The sequence below is a fragment of the Gasterosteus aculeatus genome, chromosome Y, assembly GCF_964276395.1.
Source record: "Gasterosteus aculeatus chromosome Y, fGasAcu3.hap1.1, whole genome shotgun sequence".
NCBI lineage: Eukaryota > Metazoa > Chordata > Actinopteri > Perciformes > Gasterosteidae > Gasterosteus > Gasterosteus aculeatus.
Window position 1 is genome coordinate 4865839 of NC_135709.1, and position 24877 is coordinate 4890715.

Consider the following 24877-nt stretch of genomic DNA (forward strand, 5'->3'; position numbering starts at 1 on the left):
CTTGTTTCATATCTTATTCGGTACGAAAGTTCCGGATCCACGTTTTTTACTTTATGTCAATTAATTATGATTTGCACCGGCCACTGAGGAGGATCTTGTGTGTGTGTGTGCTACCCTCATCTTCACCTGGGTTCTTATCTCAACCTGCTTTGCAGCTTCTTGTAGCTGGCACGGAGAATGTTCTTCACATGTGTATAAAAACTCAGCGTTTTCACTGCTCGGAGACGCCATTTCCACAGAGCACCGTGATACGTGCTGGTGTGTTGGGCCTCCTGTTTGCAAGCAATAGTTAGAGCCAGATATCTGCGGAGAATTGCTCATGTAATCTTTTTCTCTTCTAAATAAATGTTAACTTTTGACTTTAATTGATCAACGTGCTGCGATTCTCCTCATCAACCAACTCGGGGGGATTGGAGATCCTGACAATTGACAAACACAAAACGTGTTCTCTTTGACAGTGCGTGCATGTATGCAGGTATGTCTCATGTGTCTTTTGAACCTGTCTTGAACGTGTCACATACTGTAATTCATAATTTATTATGTGTAATGAGTATAAACTCTATGTTACTAAAAAATGTAATTTTAAACTCTTAGCCATTACAATAAATAGGAATAATAAATTAATAATTAGAATGAAATGTAAATAATTCAAAGTAAACGTTCTAAAAGCTGTGCTCTTTTTGATGGACCCATGAAAAAGAGATCATTTGTTTATTCTTACAAAAATGATCTGCTAAATATTAACTACAGATTATTTGGGTGTTTATGTATTAGATATTTAACAGTGAGTAACGTTTCATGGAGGGAAATAACGTTCAACAAGACAATTCTGCCAATTATGCTGACAGAAAATATTTGCATATCAGGAAATACGAGTCAGGAGATAGTGGTTTCATTTGGTGTAATTAATTACTAACTTGGCTACTCGCCATGGGTCCTGGAAGAATTCTGGATGCTTGAGAATGTTGGACCTTTTGCACTGTACGTGTATTTACCTTCCAACCTCTAGTACTCTCAGCATTTACTACATTATTTTTGCCTGTAAGATTTGTGTTGCTGCATCCCTGGGCACACTGTTCGCCCCTTGATGCTCTGTGTTGGTTGCCCTCAAGCTGTAACGCCATGGTAACTGGAAATAAGAAGATGCAAAAGAGCTCTGTGGGGAAAGGTTCCTGCCTCCCCTTGTCAGTTAAACCCCCTGGCAATGGAGGAAGGACTAATGAAGCTACCAACTTGACTACACTGTAGCAGTGCATCAAGACACACAAATTACACTTTAACTCACAGTTCTAGGTCTCACAGTCCAGGAGAAAGGACTGGTATGATGCAAGTGCAACAAGATATTAAGACAGTCAGAGGCGAACTGGAAGAATTTAGGCTTACAATAATGATTGCTTGTATTTCAGTGTGGTGACTTGCTGCAGGATCAAATATTACTTCACTTGTGATATTAATTAATCAATGATGTGGTACCCACCTCAACTACAGGATTATGGACAGATGTGGGGCAATTCTGACTGTGTTAATAGATGATCTGATTTTAACTTTGATCAACCAAAGTCAACCATTAACTGTGTGAGGTCAACAAATGACCAATGATTGTGTTCATTGACAGCAGTTATTTGTGTCCATGCCAGCAATATTTATTTATAGACTACTAATTTTTTTAAATTCAGGACCTCATGCTTTTGCTTTGCAATTGGTGACGTTGGATATATGCATGCATGGGGATTGTCATTTGGGGATAAACAACAAATAAATGAAAAAGATGATACTTGTCCGTGAATAAACTTATTATAATAAGATAGAGCTTAATTAAAGTGGAAAAATGTCAAGCGGGAAAACGTCACATGTGAAGACAACGTGCCATGGAGAGGCGAAGGGTGCGACTCTTTCCCTGAAGCGGAGTTTCATAGATTTTTTTGGGAAATCATCAATTGACAGCACAAGAGCAAGGTAAGATACCGCGTTTACGGCTCAATCTAAAAAAAATAAATAGGTTATGATCATCTGATCATGTTCAGCAAACACACAAATTATTGTGTTCTCCAAGAATGGTTTTTAGCCCATAGTGTGGTTTTAGTTTTCCGTGGTTTGTGACGCTTTTTGCGTGTATGGAAATCACTTGCACTGTGATCGAGCTTTTGCACCATGATAATCAAAAGTTCTTTTCATGGGCTTAGTTGGGGGTTTGCTGTCTAGTCTTGATTTAAGAGTTAGGTAAAGGGGGGGAAGCAGGATGTGCCGAGCAGGCAGACACGAGTCTGACAGGATGGGGAGTCAGTTTATGTCCTGGCTGAGGAATGCAAGGTCTGCGGGTCAACTAGAAGATTTACCAGCCAAAGGGGGGTTAGAGACACACCAAAACTATTCAACATACACACTCTGTTCGCTGATGTTTACGTTAAGTCAGGAGTCTGGACATTGGATGTGACCGGATCTTTAGATGCGGGAGGTGAAAGGTCCTCCTCTACGCCAGTTTAGGGCCAATAGAAATATTTCCTTCTCTGTCTTTCAAGGGTTATAAAACATGATGTTCTTGCTGATGTTAGTGAGTTGTTCTTCCGGCCTGTGTGCTGCCTGAACTGCTCCTGCCTTTGCAAACACAGCGCTGATACGTGACCTGTGATCTGACAAATAAATTTCCCAGAACGAGAGAAGTCGTTCGGCTGAATTTTTGATAACCCCGACCAGGCTCCAAATCTTGAACACGTATTCTTACAACCATATATTATTTTTTGCGTTTTTGATTTGATTTGATCAGGCCGGTCATGCTGGCACGGCAACAAGTTCATGTTTTCTTATGTAGTCTAATAAAAACATTTGACCAATGCGCCCCACAAAAAATAAAGAGGACATGGGAAGCTTTTTTTTCTCAGAGTTTAAGTTCCCCTTTTATGTTTGTATGTTTGCCATTTTATTGGTTTCTGAGACTTTTAAAACGTTTTTGTGTATATGTCACGTGAACTTGCTGACATCATCCAGCATGTCTTGTCCTACCAGTCCATAATTAATCACCAGCTAATAACTACATACAAATATTTTGCCAAGTCCCCTTTTTTCCATGTGGTTTAAAGCTCAGCTTGTCAATGTGGACAGTTGCTCTCGGAAGTCCCACTTTACACAACCCTTTACCTACCGATCTGGAAATGCATACATCACACAAAAAAACAAACCTTGGATTTTACAGCTGCATATACATATATATGTTTGTGTATATGTATGTATTGTATATGTATATTCTGAATTTGGCTGTCTGTCAAAATCCTCCTAAGCCAAATTAGTAGTGTTGCAGGTTGAATTAAGCAGAAGCTGTTGCATTATGCTGCCATGTGCCTGTTGGAAAAGACAGAATTAGGAGTTGAGCAATATTTTAAAGGTTTGAATTTTACTAGTTGATCTGCACTGATGTTCTAGTTTATATGCATGCACAGTAGTGTAGAGCATGTTTCTATATAGGAGAGGTGTATGAAAAGGGAACTAGGGTGTGAGTCAAGTTTTGTGGGTAATAAAGGGAAGAATTAAAAGAAACAGTCCACTGCAATGTTGGTTCTCAGGCCATTAACGTAAGATAAGTACGTGACAGATGAGGTGTTTAGCTTCTATTTTGAGCCAGAATGGAGCTCTTTGATCTGAAACGAGCCACTGTTAGACCGCTTAACTTAAAATAGTACCCAAATGCAATATTGCATTGATTCAGTCCTGTTCTAATTTTTGTATTTTGCGGGCATGGCCTTTATTTCACCACCACAAGGGCGGCTTGTTAATTACAAAATGTGGCAACAATCATATTGGCACTCAGAAATATTCAACAATATTCCTTGCAAAAGTATTGAGCTGTACAAATCATCATCACACTTTCCTACTTCTTCACAGCATTTTATTTTCACCTATGTCCATTAGCTTAAAAGGGTTTACGTGATAAGGCACAAGTTTTGTCATGTTAACAAGATGCCTCATGGCAGTTAGGATCTAAAGTTATAATTATGACTTGTAATGGGAAAATGCTATGTGACCCTTTTAAATGCTTCATTCGTATAACCAGTTTATTAGTTGCAAGTGCTTAGGTCACAAAGGCCCTGACAAAGAACTGATGTCTCCCACTTGGATTAGATGTTTCCAGCGGCATAGCTGTAGAGACTGAACAAAGTGTTTGTTATGTCTATGACCACCTTTGTTTAAGCATGTTGGGAGAGCAAGGATACGGTCAAAGAGCTGACGTGTCTTACATGGATAAGATGTTCCCAGTACCCTGGCTGTAGAGACTCAACAAGATGGTCAACGGTCTCTGTTGACGCCACCGATATCTAAACTTAGGTATAAGAACTGCCTCGATGTGTTGGGAAGAAAAGGAGGTTCTTGACAGTCTACTGACCACGTAGCTGTTGTGACCCTTTTTCCCTTGCAAGGAAATAAACGGAGAAAAGACATACTTGACTCAGAGCCTTTGATTCTTACTTAACGATTGTCTGTGCAAAATCTTCCATCACAATTTGGTGTCAGAAGTGGGATCGTTTGAAGCTCCGTCGGGACTCCGAGGACGTCCGGGAAGGGGCCCCTTCAGGATCCACCAAACGTGATTCTGCCCTATACCTCATCACACTCAGAGAGAGGGGACCGGCGACCAAAAGAGACCTGATTGGCTTCAACACGATCCGATGAGGAAGATTTTCACACGAATCGGGTAAGAAGTTGATATTCTGATTTTCAAACGGGGCTTCCTGAATTATAACGGGTGATAACAGATTACAAAGACGGGTATTTAGTACTTTGGGATTTTTTTTAAATGATTTTTTCTCTCTCTTCTTAGAAAATCCAAATTTCGGTTATTTGATTGGGCTTCTAATGATGATAACTTGTCTTTTTATCCGGTTATTTGAAAAATGTGTATAAAATTATAAGAGTAATTGTACAGTATTTCCGGTTCATCAGCATCCAACTTTTTACTGAGGAAGACAGGGAGCAATGTGCGCATTTACGATTGTATTCAGACTAACTATCTGAAAATCGCATAATTGTGACCCTTGACCAAAAGGGGGAAGACAGGGAGCAATGTGCGCATTTACGATTGTATTCAGACTAACTATCTGAAAATCGCATAATTGTGACCCTTGACCAAAAGGGGGAAGACAGGGAGCAATTTGCGTATTACGATTGTATTCAGACTAACACTCTGAAAACGCATAATTGTGACCCTTGACCAAAGGGGAAGACAGGGGCAATTGACAATTGTGACCCTTGACCGAAGGGGAAGATAGGAGGGATTTTGAGAGTTCACTGAAATCGCAAAATCTCAGCCCTTGACCTAACAGGAAGACAGGAACAATATCGGGGTTTTCGGACAGAAGTCTGAAAACAGATATTTGCGCCCTTGACCTATATTTATTAACCAATAGTTCTGGTTGGGTTTTAACTTGTATTTTTCCTACGTAAAAGAAAATCAAGACTTATAGTGACGACTATATTTTAAGTAATAAAAAGTATACTTCACCACGCCTGAAAGATGGGTGGTGTACACGGTAAAGGTAAAAAGGAAATGGGTTCTCCGGAGGGACCCATTGTGGATCTGATGAGAAGGAAATATGGAGATCAATCTCTAGAGTTTTTGCCCGAGTGGTCAAAAGATTTTGGGTTCCCTGCAAATGGTTCTTTCAGTAGAATAAAACTGAACATGTTACAAACAGGCTTAGAGGGAAAAGAGAAGGGTATAAAAACTCAGAGGGTGATAAAAGGCAAAGACTTGTAGAACATTGAGAAACAAAGTAAATGGTTAAAATGGTGGGAGGATGAATGTGAATGTAGAGAAAGGAAACAAATGGCTAAAGAATTGACATGCGCAAAAACCACATTGGTTGAAAAACCAGATCCAAATGTTATTGAACAAAATGACCCATGTGCTTCTTCTCCCTTGTATCCGAGTCTCACAGGGGCTGGCGGCCCTCTCCTCAACACATGCCCACCACCGTACCCTGCTTCATCTGCGAACCAGCAACCTTCGTCTGCATGGTCACAAGCTCCGAAAGTTCACTACACCCGGCAGAGGGAGGAAAAGGAAGCGGCAGTGAAAGCAGCACATGTCACGCACAGGAACGACTCCTCGGCGAAGAGGAGGAAAAGAGACAGGCTGCTCTCCCCACTCGCTCTCGCTCTCCAGGAGCAACCGGAGGGGACACTTCTGCCATCAACAAACTGATTGCAGAGCAACCATCTACATCAGATGTTTTTTCCCTCTCTTTCGACCCAGAGGGAGTTCCCCCGGATGCAAAATCTGTGCTCCAAACCCCAATGATTCAAGTACCAGGACACTCAGGTCCCATACTTGTTTTCCGGCCTTGGACTGATACGGACATTAGAGCTGCAATGGCTCATCTCCCGCCGATACAGCACTCGGGAAGACTGTTTGCTGAAGCATTCATGGACTTCTGTAAGCAATTCCTGCCCAACTTTGCTGAAATTCGACGTGTTCTAATGAGTCACGTGGGTCCGACTCACTACCAGAAGCTCAACCAGCTGGTTGCAGGAGACACCAGTGCGGCCGATGTTGAATGGAGTTCAAATCAAAATAAGCCGTACAGAGACGCACTCACGGCTTTGAACGACGGCATAAAGACATTGTTCCCTGACAAAGTGGATATGACTCCCATCAACAATACCAAGCAGGCAGCGGGTGAGTCCGTCCATGATTACTACCAAAGACTTCTCACAGTGTTTAATCTTAACAGTGGCATTCCACAACCCGCCGCGTTAGGAGACGCTCTGGGGACGTGGGAATCACACCTGAAGAATGCTTTCATGAATGGACTATTACCCGACATAAAAATGAATGTGCAGCGCTCTGTGGCTGGAATGGAAGACTCGCGACTCGCGGATGTAAAGAAACATGCTGCGCATGCGCAATCCATGGACATAGAGAGAACTGACCACGAGGGGAAAAGGCGCTCACGTCAGATTGAACTCGCCCAACTGACTATGTTCCAAGCTGTCACTCAACTTGCCAGAAACGACCGCCCACGGGATCCCAACCAACGGGGCGGATTCAGGGGGCGTGGTCGGGATATGACGAGGGGACGCTCCTCCTGGAGGGATCACAGCTGTCTCCACCCAATGACTATGATACGTGTTTCCGCTGTGGCGAACAGGGACATTGGCACAGAGAATGTCCACAAAATGCACCTCGTAGAGGATGGGGGCGTGGACTGGCCAGACGAGGAAGGGGTGGCAACGCACATTCCGATTGACGTGAGGCGGAGGGGGAGGAGGCTGCATGTGAGGGGGAGACGGCAACCATGCTGAGGCCTCACATGATAAGGGAAGTAAAACACACACACACCGCAGCCTGCAATGAAGAAACGCTTTCTGCACTAACTCCCTGCACGCACACTCACACACACACACCGGAGCAACAACAAGCTCTCGTGGACATCACAGAGCAATTGAGAACACAACAAAAGCTTTCACTTAAACACACATGTGCAAAGTTTTCAGGAAAATCATTTGAAAATATGCCCACCACTATGGTGCAAATTCAAGGGAAACTTTTATCGTTTTTGGTTGATTCGGGGGCTACACATTCTGTAATACAACAGAAGTATTTTCCAGGTCAGAAACTTAGTGGAAAACAGGTTTTCTCACAAGGAGCTTCAGGGATGACTATTGTAGAGAGATTTACAGCACCTATGACCAGTACACACACTGACTCAACTGACCCTGAACCAGACATCACAGTAAAACATTCCTTTTTGCAGTCCTCTTGCTGTCCCATTAATCTAATGGGCAGAGACCTCATGTGTTCTTTCGGCATTAGCCTCATCTCCACTCCTACAGGGTTGCAAGTGGTGAGATGCAGAGCCATTGACCAGATGGCAAAGACAGTTATAAGTGATCCAATGTTTGTGTACCAGTGGTGGCTTCCGGTTGACTCACAATCAGAACTGTCCCACCTGGCAGCATTACGCGTCCAGCCTGAGGCAGAGTGCATGGATGCTTCATATCTCCACTGCACAGCTCATGTGTCACATGGGCCAGATAAGCAATATGATGCATTATTTCTACAGGATCTGAATGATCAAATTGCATGTATGACATTGTTTTGGTCCACACTTAAATGTGCTGTTTCCGTTTCTCTCACCCCCTCTCAGCAGCACCTCTTTAATGTGGACTCTTCTTTCCCACACATCTCCTTGTCTAAAGCAGCAACAGACCAATGGAGAGATTTGGGACCCTTTGTCGCAGCGTGCGAGGCATTGACAGATTGGGAGGCTACACCAGATCCACTTGTGATGCGCTCTCCGTCGACAGGCTTCTTTAAACAGCCATTCGCATTTTGCACACCTGCTCTCAGATCTGTTTATGTCATGGATGAAAATAACATATTTTCTGACACACACACTGATACATTTTTGACTAATGTCTCCTCTATTTCTCCTGCCCTCAGTTCTGTTCCAGACACCTTGTGGGCAGCGCATAAATATGACGTGGGACTCATCAAAAAATGTCAACCTGTGGTCATCACTCCTCGATCAGACTTCCGTCCCCACAAACATCAATACCCACTGCGCCAAGAGGCCATTGACGGTATAACACCGGTGTTCAACTCCCTCTTAAAGGCCGGAGTCATTGTTCCATGTCCTGACTCGCCGGTAAGAACACCTATTTTTCAAGTTAAAAAGATCAGAGATGCAGGCAAACCAACTGAGTGGCGCTTCGTGCAGGACCTAAAAGCAGTTAATGCAGCCGTCCACGCACGAGCCCCAAATGTTTCATTATGGCACAGGTTCCACCTGATGCTCGATGGTTTTCCGTGGTTGACCTCTCAAATGCTTTTTTCAGTGTCCCTGTGGACATCGACAGTCAGTTTTGGTTTGCGTTTAATTTCAATGGCAAGCCTTACACTTTCACACGCTTGTGTCAGGGCTACACAGAATCACCTACGATCTACAACGAGGCACTCAGGGAAAGTTTGGAGAGCCTCACTTTGTCTCCAGGAACAGCGCTTTTGCAGTATGTTGATGACTGTTTAATTGCAGCTCCAACACAAAAGCAGTGTGAACAGGACACACTCAAATTGCTTCAACACTTAGCAGCGGAAGGACACAAGGCCAGCCTATCCAAACTACAGTTTGTTTCACAGAACGTTCATTTCCTAGGCCATAACATTTCCGGTGAAGGGAAGACACTATCACCAAAACGCATCGCCTCAATTGTAACACTTCCAAAACCACAAACCAAGAAACAGATGATGTCATTTTTGGGAATGTGTTCCTACTGTAGGTCATTTATTCCAAATTACTCCCAACTCGAGCAACCTCTGTCCGCATTGATACATGGAAAAAATCTCAGCGCGCATGATAAAATTCAGTGGCTCCCTGCAGCCTCTCAAGCTTTCACGGACATGAAATGCGCGTTACAAGTTCCTCCGACTTTGGGTCTTCCTGATCCTCACAAACCGTTCACACAAACCGTTGATGAACGTTCTGGATGTATGACATCAGTGCTCCTACAATCCCATGGCGATAAACTACGACCAGTAGCTTATTTCTCCGCGAAACTCGGTCCGGTAGCAGCAGGCTTACCACAGTGCCTTCGAGCTGTGGCAGCTGCTGAAAAGGCTCTTACAGCCTCTCGTGACATTGTAGGCTATGCTACGCTAACATTATTGGTTCCACATTCGGTTTCACTGATTCTTCTCGAACAGAAGTCGTCTCATTTATCTGCAGCGCGTTACCTTCGATATCACACATGTCTCCTAGACATGCCGAATGTTACAGTAAAACGCTGCAATGTCCTCAATCCTGCATCTCTTCTCCCCACTCCGGAGGATGGAGAGGAGCATAATTGTTTGGCTGAGCTGGAAGCTCAGTGCACACCTCGACCAGACCTCGCAGACACACCTCTGCTCAACAGTGACATGGTAATGTATGTTGACGGATCTGCTACACGGGATCCCCTGACTGGTTCTAATCTTGTGGGTTTCTCTGTGGTTTCCGACTCAGCTGTTCTGTGTTCCGGCCCTCTTCCATGTCACCTCTCAGCCCAAGCAGCAGAATTAATCGCACTAACAGAAGCTTGTAAACTAGCTAAGGATAAAACGACAACCATTCACACTGATTCCAGATACGCTTTTGGCGTGGTTCATGTTTTCGGCGCGCTATGGAAACACAGAAATTTTCTCAAATCGGATGGCAAACCAGTGTTACACCACACTCTGATAGCAGAACTATTGGATACCATTTTGTTGCCCACAGCTATTGCCGTTTGTAAATGTGCAGCGCACACATCCGGCACAGGCGACATCGCAAAGGGGAATGAGCGAGCAGACTTAGCTGCAAAAGCGGCTGCTAGACGTCCTCTTCCCAAACCATCACGCCCAGTTCCGGCCATGTGTTCTCTTCCCTCCTCTCTTGCAGCAGTGCAGTCCCTCTCTACTTCAGATGAGAGACGTTTTTGGTCCTCCTCAGGCTCCAAATTCATAGACGGCATCTGGTATGGTCCGAATGGTAATCCATGCTTACCTAAACATTTCTTCCCTCACTATGCGAAATTGACTCATGGGTTAGACCATGTGTCAAAAGGGGGAATGTTAAGTATCATTGATGCAACATGGTTCACAAAAGGTTTTGCAGCTTACGCACAAAGGTTCTGCCAAGCGTGCATAACATGTGCAACTCACAATGTAGGTCGTTCAGTACAGGTGTCACATCATGCAGCACATCCACCGCCTGCAAGACCATTTGAACATGTAATGATGGATTTTGTGGAACTCTCCCCATCGGAAGGTAAGAAACACTGTCTTGTAATGGTAGACATGTGGTCCAAATGGGTTGAGGTGTCCCTCCAGTAAGCAGACAGCCTCCACAGTGGCTAAAGCCCTGATTTCAGAGATCATTCCCCGCTGGGGAATCCCAAGCAAAATTTCTAGCGACAATGGTTCACATTTTGTCAACCAAGCAATCACAGAATTAAGTGCATACCTGGGTATTGACTTAAAAACACACTGCGCATACCATCCAGCTAGTGGAGGAGCGGTAGAGAGAGAAAATGGAACATTGAAAACAAAACTGGCCAAATGTTGCACAGACACAGGTCTACCGTGGACAAAAGCACTGCCCTTGGTTCTGATGTACATGCGGATGAGGAAACGAACACGCAGCAACCTAAGCCCATTTGAAATCCTTTTCGCAGTTCCTCCCCATATAGGTGTGGAAGCTCCAGGAACACCACTCCCTTCCACCACAATGTGCGAGAATGACATGTTAACCTATTGCATTCGACTGTCTTCCACTTTGTCTGATGTAAGAAAACAGGTTGTAGCTGCACTTCCAAGAGAAGCAACGGGTCCACTACACCGACTGCAACCAGGTGACTTCGTGGTGGTGAAGGACTTCAGGAGGAAAAGTTGGAAAGCTAAACGGTGGCAGGGTCCATTCCAGATTCTCCTGGTCACCCAAACAGCGGTCAAGGTAGCTGAAAGAGCAACTTGGGTCCACGCATCCCATTGCAAGAATGTTCCAGATCCAGTACCATCAGTGGGCTCAGGCGACCCTACCTCCACAACAAGTGTCAATCAACCGACACCACCGATCCAGTGACCACGGACGGGCAGTTGACCGACAGACACACAGTGCATTGTGATCTGTGTTGACTGTCTACAACGCGGATGCCTCACAAGAAAGAAGGTTGGCAGACTCCACATCCCAACGTGTACCTGCGGACCAACACAAGAAGAAGAACACGGCCAGGACCCCTCCACATGGACACAGTAGTCGTTTGTGCCACGACAGTTTTATTCATATTATTGCTTCCTTCAGTTTCATTGAATCTCGGCATCTTTTTGTGATTCCGTAGTCCGCTGCCTAAAGAGTGGGTCTCTCTTATCATGGAACGACAGCGTTCATGGAACCCCCTCAGACGACTGGGGGGGACTCGTGTAACCATGTGTTTATTTGCAGGTGTCACTTTATTTGTGTTGATTCCATATTTTGTCCTCCACCAGAAACATTTAGACGACTTACTTGACCGACGCAACAACTCAACTCACTCTAACTCGACCATTCGCAACCGCACCAAGCGAGCACTGACCCGCCTAGACAACCGGTTCGAAAATGGGATGAACCCATTGAACAAATATTCTGCAAATATGTGGTGGCGCTATGCTCAACACGTAGCGACAAAAGAAAATGCTTCCGACTGTTACGTATGTTCTCCGCTACCCATCAGCACTAATCAACCACGGCTAGCCGTAGCCCCCCTGGGGAAGTCTGAAGGATGTTTCTGCGGGCTCTCGGTTAGTGGGTGGTATGTGCCCCCCATAGTCCTGTATATATCCAACGATAGCAACAAAGATTCTTTGTTTATTTATGAGTTATCCCCATGGGAAACAATAGATGATTTGGACTGTGCACAATCTCACGATATCAAACGATACACGGCTAGCCAAACGTCTACATTCGCACTCCAGGCTCAGGAAAGCCGAACACGGTTTCCTCTCTGCTATGCTCGTGATGGGACACATCCAGTGGGGAAAACAGACCCTGCAAGGTGTGACACGATCCTCATTGCAGGAAACCATGCGTTTAATGATTTAAATTGCAATAAAGACCATTTCCCAACTTTCCGAAACGACTGCGCCAAAAACCACAACAGGAGCTTTTGCCAAGCTAAGGGCACTGCAGAAAGGGCCGCAAAAGTGCCCATTCATCTCCAAAAATGGTCGTGTTCTGGCTGGACTTTCACTCCAGTAAATCCACGAGATTGCCCGCCCAATGTTAATTGTTCTGTTTTCCATTTCACTTTCCTCCCTGGGAAGAACGGTACTTATCCAGTGACCGAGGGATGGTGGCTGTGTGGCACCACCCTCCGCGTGTCTCTCCCCCCTCAGTGGAGCGGAATATGTACTCCTGTTCGCGTTACTGATCATACTTTTATTCTCACAGCTACAACAGGGACAAGCAAACGAACAAAACGAATGGCCGCATTGGACACTGGCCTTAACCCGGAAGTCAATTTTGCGCCACACGACTCAATCTGGGGCAGCGATGTGCCTGACGAGTTCAAACACGCCAGTACGTCAGTTAAAGTTTTGTGGGGACTGTTTCCATGGACAGGAGTGGGAAAAAACACGCTACGACTTGAAACCGTTGATTACCGTTTCAAAAGCTTTGTAAACATGACTCTAGCTGGCCTTAAGGGTATTCGCGAGGAAATGACCGCCATGCGTTTAATGATCATGCAGAACCGCATGGTACTAGACCAATTGACCGCTGCCCAAGGAGGTGTTTGTGCTATCGTAGGAGAATATTGCTGTACGTTTATCCCTGAGAATGACAAAGACGAAGGCATAATCCATCAGGCGATACAAAACATGACAAAACTTCAGGAATCTATGACAAGAGATAAATCTCCCTCCCCAGATTGGCTCACACGGGTGTGGTATTCATGGAAAGGAACACTAATACAAGCAGCTACTATCCTCTGTGTTCTCTTCGCATTCGTAATTTGCGGTATCCCATTGATCCGTCATACGATTGCCCAACTCCTGGCGAAACAAATGGCTATGTACAGCCTGGGGTCACCTGATGACTCACCACCAAACTTGTTCCCTAGACGCGACTCTGACAATAACCCCAACAGTGACTCGGACTCCCTTGACGAGCTGAACACTTACGACCTCGACACATAGTGACATAGTGACACACTGTCTGTGTGCATTCCTGGTGTTCTAAATGTTTTTGGTTTCACAGTAGCTTGCTGAAACAATGAGAAATAACATTCTCACAAAAACAGCTTTTATTCTTGCATTTATTAGTATGTAACGTAAATATGATTGAAATAATGACCTTTCCACAATATTCTATATCTGTATTGTGTGAAAGGGGATCAAGTTCTGGTATTGTGATTTAAACATGTTCTCATTTCTTTTTTATTTCAATACTGTACACATGACATCTGGGGTGTAACGCTCAAATCCTGTGAGAAGGTTTCCAGTCTTTATCTTCTCCTAACAGATTTCTTCCTATTTTCCCATTTCGGAGGGTTTTTTTAGGGAGTTTTTGTTCTGTGGCAGGCAAAGTTTTGTGAGCGATGTCCAGATGTTCATGTTTTGTGATATTTGATGTGGTAGATATCAGCTAGTAAATTTTTAGAGTAGTCATTCTAAATTGATTGCATAGTTTGTGATTATTATGTAATCAAAAGAGTGGAATGTAATGGGAAAATGATATGTGACCCTTTTAAATGCTTCATTCGTATAACCAGTTTATTAGTTGCAAGTGCTTAGGTCACAAAGGCCCTGACAAAGAACTGATGTCTCCCACTTGGATTAGATGTTTCCAGCGGCATAGCTGTAGAGACTGAACAAAGTGTTTGTTATGTCTATGACCACCTTTGTTTAAGCATGTTGGGAGAGCAAGGACACGGTCAAAGAACTGATGTGTCTCACATGGACAAGGTGTTCCCAGTACCCTGGCTGTAGAGACTCAACCAGATGGTCAACGGTCTCTGTTGACGCCACCGATATCTAAGTTTAGGTATAAGAACTGCCTCGATGTGTTGGGAAGAAAAGGAGGTTCTTGACAGTCTACTGACCACGTAGCTGTTGTGACCCTTTTTCCCTTGCAAGGAAATAAACGGAGAAAAGACATACTTGACTCAGAGCCTTTGATTCTTACTTAACGATTGTCTGTGCAAAATCTTCCATCACAGACTCATGTTTGCTCAAAGGGTTTTTGTCTTACTGTCCTACATGATATCTGCGGTCGGAGTTGTTTTGAGCTAAATAGAAAGATGGATCACTTGGACCAATTTTGCATATATATTAAACAATTAATGCCAGTGTCTAATTGTTGTTATTATATTCACAGGTCTCCAGCTACTTCATTGCACCATAATAACAAAGGACCATATGATGAGCAGCCAGCCAATGCCCACCGTTGTTGACCCAGTGTTTCGAAACAAAGTGCCCCTATTGGACGGGACCAAAGGACTGTCGAAACCACAAAATATGTCTGGTTTCCTGGGTTAGCAGATGCTGCAATACGGCGGGGCTTACTTCACTTATGATCCCAGAGAAAAGGACGTGGCGGGATTCACTTCTTGGAGCAACTCAAAGACCTCTCTTGTCGATGCCAGAAGTCCCGTTAGTCCCCTTTCTGGCATGCATGGACAAAGCCACATCATTTACAGGAGAGACAGCAATTCTTTAGAGGAAGGCCATTGCCTTTCTTCCCCTCTGTATTGTGCCAGAGTAAAACAAGGCTTTATATTAGGCGCTAAAAGTCCTGGGATCAGCAGTCCTACTGCTGCGGGCTCAGCGGCTCATAGAAAACCAAAACCTGGAGGTGCGAATTAATCTCCTCATCTGAAAACGCTGTTTACTTAACGATTCCTAAACCAGTTTATGTGCACATCCCCTGCTGTAATGAACTGGGTTGTGTGATGACACAACGATACAGCCCAGAACACGGCTCTCCGAGGATGCCAAACACTGTGTATGAGCCTGATTGGATGCAAACAGAAAGTCACTACACAGAAAGACCACCCATCCAGAGGAAAGCACAAGACACAGTGCCGCAACAGACAGGTTCACAGATTGAGTCCAGTGCAGAAAGACAAAAGAGGATGAGTGAAGGGACGTGTAGCCCAGGTACGACGAGAACCTTTCCTGCAAGGATTGACCCCAAATACAACAGTTACCCATGCACCCCGACTTGCACACTATTAGGTTCTGCAAGTGAGCACAGCCAGCATTTACAGAGCTCCCCAGAGGCTACCCTAGCTTGTATATGAGCATATGACCTCAGGGGGTTTATCAGGAACATTCTTCCATAACCAAATATGGCAAGCTAACATAGCACCCAATGTTTTACCACTCTCAGGCAAATGCGGAAGTAGAGAATGGGACACAGTTCAAGCAGAGAGAATATGTGCCTGTTATTGTTAAACACACACTCCCCAAGGGAGCATTACACAGTGCGGCCGTCGTTTCATGGTGAAATTCCATTGCCAGGCACTGAAACATTTTGGCGTAAATTATTCCCCATCTATCCAATACGTGGAGTATGGCCCCATGGCTTCTACAACTAATCCACACAAGGAAAAACCCAACGCAAGCCTGCATGTCGGCCAACCACACACCAACTCACCATTGCTACGTGCGGAACAAACCAGTCCTGCCAGAGGTGGAAGCCAAGCTGGTGTCTCACCATCCAGCATACAGACTAACAGATTTTTTCACCCACTCAACAGCCTGCACATTGACGACCTGTCTTTCCACCAACTGGCTTGAGCATGGACAGAATGATTGACTATTCCGCTTATGATGCCCAGGTTACATGGCCGAAAATGGCAAAAAGCCTTCCTGTTTCGCCAGCTGCATGGCTGCCGATCTCCGCATCACAGTTCAGATTGAGTCCAGGCTGCTGTACCTCATTGTGCAAACGTTCCAAAAATAATTTATTCCCCTGATGGCGAGAGGTACTGCAGCAAATTTGTGAACCTGATGAACTTGAAAGTAGACCTTCGTTAGCAGATGAAAAAGTAACTTTAGTCCAAACCTGGTGAGATCACTGCACAGATTTGTCTTGAGAAGTCCTCTGGGGCTGATATATGCACACTTCCTGTAGTCACTTCCCAGAGTCTGAAACTTTCCACCTACAAATTATTATTTTGTAATACAAAGCAATCTCTCCCAGCTCCTGCACAGCCAATAACCCAAGTTCTAATCCGCAAGCACTTCTGTGAGATGCACCATTCATTCTGCAAGTTGGTGTCTGACTTTGTTTTGGCTTCTTCAAAGCAGGAACTCCGAACCTGGTTGTCTCAGTTAGGTGGACATTCCTTCAATCAAAGTCCAGAAAGTGTCTTGTTTGTTGGGGGTAAAAGCCAGAGAGGTGTGGCTCAAGGAGGAGATGAAGTCGGCGCTCCATACAGTGCTGACGAGGATGAGAGAGTACACCGCCCAGGACCGCTGTCCTTTTCCACACGTCATGTGGACGGGGGCGGTGTTCCTCGCCATGCTGGTGGTGAAGGAGCTGCTGTTTCCAATAGTCCAGCGCAGCTTCTTCGACCAGGTCCTGCAAGAGCACCGAGTGGAGCTGCGGCCGACCACGCTCTTCGAAGAGAAGCTCCTCATCCAGTTTCACAAAAGAGCCTGTTCCACAAGGCTCAGAAGACTAATGTCCCTCAAACACATGCCTGACATTGGCGCTGACGTGGTCAACCTTTTGTATCACACCTGTGTCTGCAAACACCTCGGTGAGTGCACGTTCACTTCACAGCCACGGAAGTAATATGTGAATACCTTTCATGTAAAAGGACGGTTTATTTTGGTCTTTGTTCTGTCCGTTTCCAAATGAATGGGACTTTAGGGGGGTACGATTACATCTTGTCTCATTTGTTACTGGTAACATCAGGCCAGACTAATAGAGGTGTTGCAGTAAGAAACAGTTGTATTTTTTACTACAGTTCAGTTATGTGCATACACATGTATTAACTGAAGACACTGCATGAAAAGTGAGATTTTCGTCCCCGTAAACGCCCGGAAATCTCCCTAATTTCCGACAATTTGCAACCCGCGCACGTCGCGTTTGTCTGTGCCACAAATTGTCGGAAATGAACCATGACGTAGGTGGAGAGCTGGCGGAGGTGCGAATGGCCCTAATTAGCATATGAATGCAGCGAAACCGCGGGTGGCCGAGCCGAGCGGGCTTGAATATCTTTACTCCTTATTGGATGAAACCACAACTTACTAACAAATAAAATCACTCGCGATTGGCACCAAAACCACACGTGGGCAGACCAGGCTTGAGTTTCCTTGTTCATGATTGGATGAAACCACAACTTTCAATCACTCGTGATTGGTTGGCAGATCTGTCGCTATTGGTCACCCGCCTCATTTTATTTATATATATTTATATATTCATATTATGCTGTATATTCATTTCATGGTTATCTTATGTAGGCTACTACACTATTATTAGGATACCAACCAGGACATCAATGAATTTATAGAGAAAATTAACATTTGCCTCATGTTTATGCAAAGAAAGAGCTTTATTAACAACATACAAAGTGAGGATCTGCCCACACTTGGGTAACGGCGGTTTAAAAACTACAGCTCAGTAAACTGTCCGTTTGCCTCCTCGGGGTTGTTGACCGTCACTGGCGCCGTGTTTTCCGAGGCAGGTCTGTTGTGCAGGCGCCTCGTGTGTGTGTGGCGACCGTACAATCCACCCCGAGACCCCGCCAACAACACCGTCCTCTCCGTCCGACGTGAGCTCTACGGTGGCGGATTTCCAGAGTTCCACCTCGTCATCAGCCAGCACACTTTGTCTCGATTCCAGCAGCTGTAAAAACAACAATGAATCAGTACTGTGCGATGCGTACGGACACAACACATCGATCACGGCACCTGAAACAAGTCAGCAAATAAACTCTGACCCTCTTTCTTCTCGCTCGACTCCGCGCTGAATCCTTCGCAGTTCCTGCGTCCCGTCTTACAATACGTCTCACAGGCGGCTGGAAAACAATTAAATGAGTGTGATATGAATACAAAAAAAATCAAACGCAAGTCACAGTAACATTTAACAAGGAAGAAGAAACAGTAAACAGTGTCACTTACACACAATGACGTCGTCTAAATCTGGACTTTTCCCGGAGCAAATACGAGGTCACTGTCTCATTATGAGACGAGATTAGTCTGTGAAAACAAAATGTACAGTTATGATCGGTATATATACGTATATATTCCCTTATAGCGCAGAATGAAAGCATATTCTGTAAATCTTACCCTTGCTCCGGTTCGTGGCGCCTGTAGTAGTAGTAGCAAAGAAAATAGACTTTAATAAAGCTGTTTCTGCTCACTTGTAAGGCTACTAGGCTACTCTTAGCTTTCGTTTGAGGCTACGCTACTTTTAGCTTAGCTTGCAGTCATCGAACGTATTCTTACCGCTATCGTGGGATTGTGCGCCCGTCTCCTCTTCTTTGAGTCGGTTCCTCCAGAGCCGCCAACCTCTCCTCTATGGACAGAAACCCGCAGAGTCCCGAACGCTCCAGTGGAGCGAACAGCTCGTTGATATCGGCGGTTTGTTGTTGGAGTTGACGAGACGATCCACTGAGAGCATTCAGCAGCTTCTTCTCGTCTGTCTGCGGACTGGCCGAAAGTTGGTGACCGCGGAGAGGAGTTGAAGGCGAGTTGAACGCGAGACGTCGTCCAGCCATTATTCACGAAGCAGCAAAAACCAAACAAAGGAACTGGAGATACAGTTCTTCTGAATATAGTAACACACGTGTCTGTTTGCATGCTCGTCTTGCAAGTACTGCTGTATCAGTCATGCCTATGACCTCACACGTGATTGGACGAGGAGTCTAAGGGTCCTCCAATCACATACGAGGTTATTGTTATACGGAAGGACCAGTATTTTAAGAAGACAAATGGTTGGGACTTTGAAACAGCTGATATGCTTCATGTAAAGCAGTGTTTTGGTGTCAGCAGAACGACTTTCCCTAGAAATCTGTACAGTGGTGCCTCTTTCTCCATTCCACCAGACAATCTTGGATGAGTCTGACAGACTGCATGTTGACAATGTATCATCAGATGTACCTTTGTGTCACTGAGGTTGAATGTTTTGCCATGACATGTAAACGGGTAACATATATGAATATAACTTACTCAATCGATAGATGCAGAGCAGAAAGGTCAGCATGTGTTCATGCTAAGTGGTGTGGAAACACTAACAGTTTTGAGGAACCCGTCCTTGACCCTCTAGCAGAACTACGACCAGCCATTATAAAGCAGTTTATAGTTGTTAATGTTGGGTCAAAGGGTACGGCATTTAAACATGTTCTTGCACAAGTTTCCTGGCTTCATCTCCACCCGGACAGACATTTTTATGGAAAGCCAATAGAAGTTTGGGGCTTGCAGGGAACAGACACGTCATACAGCATCATTTCTGCCAGTTGAGCGCATTGCTAGAAGATGTCTGGGTAATACATCCTCTGTGCATTTAAGTAAGACCAAAGAAAAGGTCACTGTAGTCCTGCCACTATGCACTGTAGTTGAGCTCTAGGAGACTGTGATCTCTGCAGACCTCTCATTCTGATTCAAATGTTGTTTGCATGGAATGCTCATTTTACCTTGATTAAAACTCATTTTTTAAAGAAGTTATTTTGTGTATCTTTTTTACATAACATTTGCCATTGCTAATGGCGTACACAGTAATCTAGCATATTTGAATTAAATAAATCAATTCAAGCTAAAATGTAAGAGTCTATAAATAGGCTACCGAGCCTGATCTATTTGTACCAGAGATTTTCTTACCTTTTAAAAAAATGTCACCTGGGCTAAAACTCCCTCTGCGACCCTGATTTGCATTTGTATAGCTCACAGCATTTTCATTTACATGTCAAAGCCTCCCCTAGAATTAGGAGGAGGGGGGTCATGGGGGGACAACTGCCAAGGGAGGCCCACGTCAATTTCTGACAATTTACGGCAGTTTTCGGCGTTGCCTGCAAATTGCCGCAAACCTGAAATTCCACGACAATCTACAGTGCCGCATACTGCCGAAAATCCCACTTTTCATGCAGTGAGACCTTTTTACATTATTACCAAGAGGATTTTTCAATAACTTTAGCACTTCTTCAGCTTTAGTCAATTATGTAGAGTTTATTAGTTAGGCAGCTCTACAAATGTCCCTTTTCACCTCAGTGATGAGTGTATAATAGTGTGTGAAAAGTATGACCCAACTTGGCTATGGTTCAGGTGTAACTTGTTTTAAATGTTATTCATGATAGGTCATAAGACTGTCTAGGAAACATCATATGACAGCCAATTTCCCTGTACAAATACAAAGATAAGTATAGTTTGGTTATTTGGCCATGTGATATGCTCTGCATAACTGTCAAAGCCACCGTTCTTCCTGCATTTCCTTGCATATTTTTGGAAAAATGTGACCGATTGAGTTCACATTACATTACATTACATGTCATTTGGCGGACGCTTTTATCCAAAGCGACGTACAATAAGTGCATTCAACCATAGGGTACAAACTCACAATAAGTTTATAATAAAATATTATATTTTGAGGGACATGGTTATTCCTGAAGTAGTCTTTTGGTAATTATATTCATCACTATTATATTATTTCTGCAATATTAGCCCTTTTTGTAAAATACAAGCAACATCAATCCTTAAAAATTCAATATAAAATCCATTTATTTTTTACAGAATCAACCTCACCTGATGTCCAAAAGAAAGTTCATGTATATATTTTTTGATATATATTTTGATGTTGCCCGGCAATCTCACTGCTCTTTCATTTTAGATAGTTTTAGAAATAAAGACACTTTTCTACAAACTTTCAGTGACTACTAACTGTAATTAATCACAATAAATTGCATGATCGCATTATGCTTGCTATGGTGGCTGGAGGTGAGGGTGCTAAGCTAGGAAATGTATGGAAAAATAAAACTCTCCTTTACGCTTTTGCAAGAAATCATTAGTGGACCTCAAAGATTGTGAAGTAGGCAGTTGAATCACATTACCGGAGGGAAGGAATGGAAAACATGCCACACACACAGAAAGGATTGTGGAAATGTTTGAGCAGATGAGAAGATGGGGAACATCATCCTTTAGCTGACCAGTTCCATTCAAAAAACTTGCATCTGTTCTGTTTAGTCGTAGAGGAAAGTGAGACTGAATGCTTAGTGCTGTAGGAAAACAGGATTTAAGGGAATATATAGATATTTTTTAATTTATTGTCAACAAATAAAAAAAAAAAGTTACAAAAAATGTAGTCTTATTCCTGAAAAAAGGCTCAGTGATTTCCTAAAGTGACCAGACAGTAGCTTTTATAAATTGTAGTGAAACAACAATGAATAGTGCATTTGTTTGTACAACTTTCAGTTGTATAAGTGGTGCTCTAGGAAGCATTTTTGGTTCCAGTATGGTGTATGTGAGGTTAACTCAAAATAAACTACGGTGCCCACGTTCATCACCGAGAAGAAACATGACACCCTGTGCAGGGATTTGGCTCATTTCAGTGTTTTTATATAGATCACGTACAACAAAGGAGGGCTTTAGCAGAGAGGAATAAGCTACTTCAGGATTTGTTTGCACAGACCGTCATTGTTGGATTTAGTATTTGTTAATAAGAAAAATATAAATCACATTTTTACAATGTTACCTTCAAACATCAATATTTGACACAGCCTTTTGCTAACTGAATGGGGCTTAATTGACTTTTATGTTCACTGCTGACATTGATGTTTCACATGGTTCCCTTGTAGCAGCCACATTTTGATGTATTTATTATTCATTCTGGCCCTTCCTAATTGCTAAACTCCCTGTGTTGCAGGATTAGAGATTGATAATCAAAAGTTATTTTCATGGGCTTAGTTGGGGGTTTTGCTGTCTTGTCTTGATTTAAGAGTTAGGTAAGGGGTAAGCAGGATCTGCCAAGCAGGCAGACACGAGTCTGACAGGATGGGGAGTCAGTTTATGTCCTGGCTGAGGAATGTAAGGTCTGCGGGTCAACTAGAAGATTTACCAGCCAAGGGGGGTTAGAGACACACCAACACTATTCAACATACACACTCTGTTTACGATGTTTACGTTAAGTCAGGAGTCTGGACATTGGATGTGACCGGATCTTAGATGCGGGAGGTGGAAGGTCCTCCTCTACGCCAGTTTAGGGCCAATAGAAATATTTCCTTCTCTGTCTTTCAAGGGTTATAAAACATGATGTTCTTGCTGATGTTAGTGAGTTGTTCTTCCGGCCTGTGTGCTGCCTGAACTGCTCCTGCCTTTGCAAACGCAGCGCTGATACTTGACCTGTGATCTGACAAATAAATTTCCCAGAACGAGAGAAGTCATTCGGCTGAATTTTTGATAACCCCGACCAGGCTCCAAATCTTGAACACGTATTCTTACAATTTGGTGACCCCGACGTGATTTGCTGACCTGGACAAAGAAAGACGGGGACGTCCGTTTTCCGGACCGAGCCGAAAGGACCGGCGGCGTGGTTCAGCATTGACAACAGGCGCGCAAACAGAATCAGGTGAGCAGACAACCTTTTGTTCTAAATGAATAAAATGTCTGTGATTGGATACTTCTAAAAAGATTTGTTGTCAACTGCAGAATTCGTCTCTGTCCATTGACTGAATAAGGTCGTTATAAGACCATTAAATTTAAAACTAAATTTGAAAATTTCCTGTTGATCACATGTAAAGTATAAGCACATACTCACACTGAATTCAACGTTAGGGAAAGTGAATAAGTGTCCATAGGTTTAGGGATTTAGGTAAAAATATATATAATCTTAGTCGGTAGAAATCCAAGTTGCAATCCGTGTGGTACGTAGATACCTCTGGTAACTGCAGTCCCACGTTTGCATGCAGTGGACTGGCAGTTTAGAATAGTGTAGGGATTTAGGTTTAGGGACTTAGGTAAATACATGAAGAGTTTAAAAAGGAATGACGGGGCTCACTTGAGTTCCCTGAGGTCGACTCTTAGTCTGTAGAAATCCAAGTTGCAATCCGTGTGGTACGTAGATACCTCTGGTAACTGCAGTCCCACGTTTGCATGCAGTGGACTGGCAGTTTAGAACAGTGTAGGGGTTTAGGTTTAGGTTTAGGGACTTAGGTAAATATATGAAGAGTTTAAAAAGGAATGACGGGGCTCACTTGAGTTCCCTGAGGTCGACTCTTAGTCTGTAGAAATCCAAGTTACAATCCGTGTGGCACGTAGATACCTCTGGTCCTGCAGTCCTACTCGTGTGATTCTTGGACTGGCAGGTTAGAATATTAGATGAAGAAATAAGGACACAGGGAAAGATTTGTTGTTTTTCATACTGGGAAATGTGTGGGTGGTTGGTGTAACTCCTGGTGTTTTACCGAACCTGGAAGCTGTGCGTATCAGGACTTGAAAAAGGACTGAGAATCCGACAGTGAAAAGTGTTTGACCGGATTACACATCTGTGGGGATATGTATTAAAGGGTAAAAGGGAAAATCATAGTTAAATGATGGTGGTATAAATACGAGAGAAATAAAACAATACGAGTGAACTGGTGTTATAAGCCTCAACAATCGAGCGCTGTATTCCTCTAATACAGTAGAAGGTTCTTGATTGGGTTCACAGTATTGGGCATTGAGTCCTTTCTCTTGTGTTCAAAAACCACGTGTGAATAAATAAATAACCTGTGATGAAAATGGAGGAAACCATAACGATATGGGAGAGGTGTAAAGAAGGCACTCTGGGTTTCGCCCTATTTAAGACTTATAAGAGACATATGGATAAAACCCTAGAAAAAGATAGGAAATGTGTAACAAAATATGTGAAGTGGGTTGCACAGATGCAGGAAAGAGGAATGTTTGGAAGGGAGACAGATTCTCAACCAACAGGCGAGCAGCTGCAGGACCATCTTAGGATGGCGAGAAGAGGAAAAGACCAAGCGCATGCGCTCCTTGCCGTTAAGGGGAGATTTTGTGGAAAAGAGAAGAAAAGTGCAGAAAAGGCAGATGAGTTCTTAGTGGACTGTAGAACATTTCTGGGAGAAATAAATGCGGTATTCGTGAGTAAGACGGCAATGCAGTTGCCGCAAACCAAAGCAGGAGAAGAGAAAGTGCATGAGACCGGTTGTAAATCTAGTGCGCCTCCTACCTACTCGACAGGCCCATATGCGGAGGCTAATCGGTTGTTAAATGAACCACTTCAGATGCCACTGAGGCAAGGGAAAGCTACTAATCCAGGAGAATCTCAGGTTTTGGTAGTTCAAAAAGGGTTGTTACAGGTAACCTTATATCCACATGAAGAGAATGATGGGGTGGAGAAGGTTTCTGCTTTTCTCTCAGAGACGGTACAATATTTGGAGGACAGGCCCCAGC

At 43.9% G+C, this 24877-nt stretch overlaps 1 protein-coding gene across 1 annotated transcript; it reads left to right on the plus strand.

Moving 5' to 3' along the window:
• Positions 1-1725: 1725 nt before the first annotated feature.
• Positions 1726-14638, plus strand: LOC144390904 (uncharacterized). Its single transcript, XM_078097389.1, has 3 exons — positions 1726-4684; positions 5920-8639; positions 11297-14638. Exon 2 carries the CDS (start codon positions 5953-5955, stop codon positions 7291-7293), a length of 1341 nt encoding a protein of 446 aa, XP_077953515.1. The 5' UTR covers positions 1726-4684; positions 5920-5952; the 3' UTR covers positions 7294-8639; positions 11297-14638.
• The last annotated feature ends 10239 nt before the right edge of the window (positions 14639-24877 follow it).

What these genes read in the sequence shown, in the direction of transcription:
- LOC144390904 (XM_078097389.1), top strand. Translation starts at nt 5,953, where the DNA reads ATGCCCACCACCGTACCCTGCTTCATCTGCGAACCAGCAACCTTCGTC.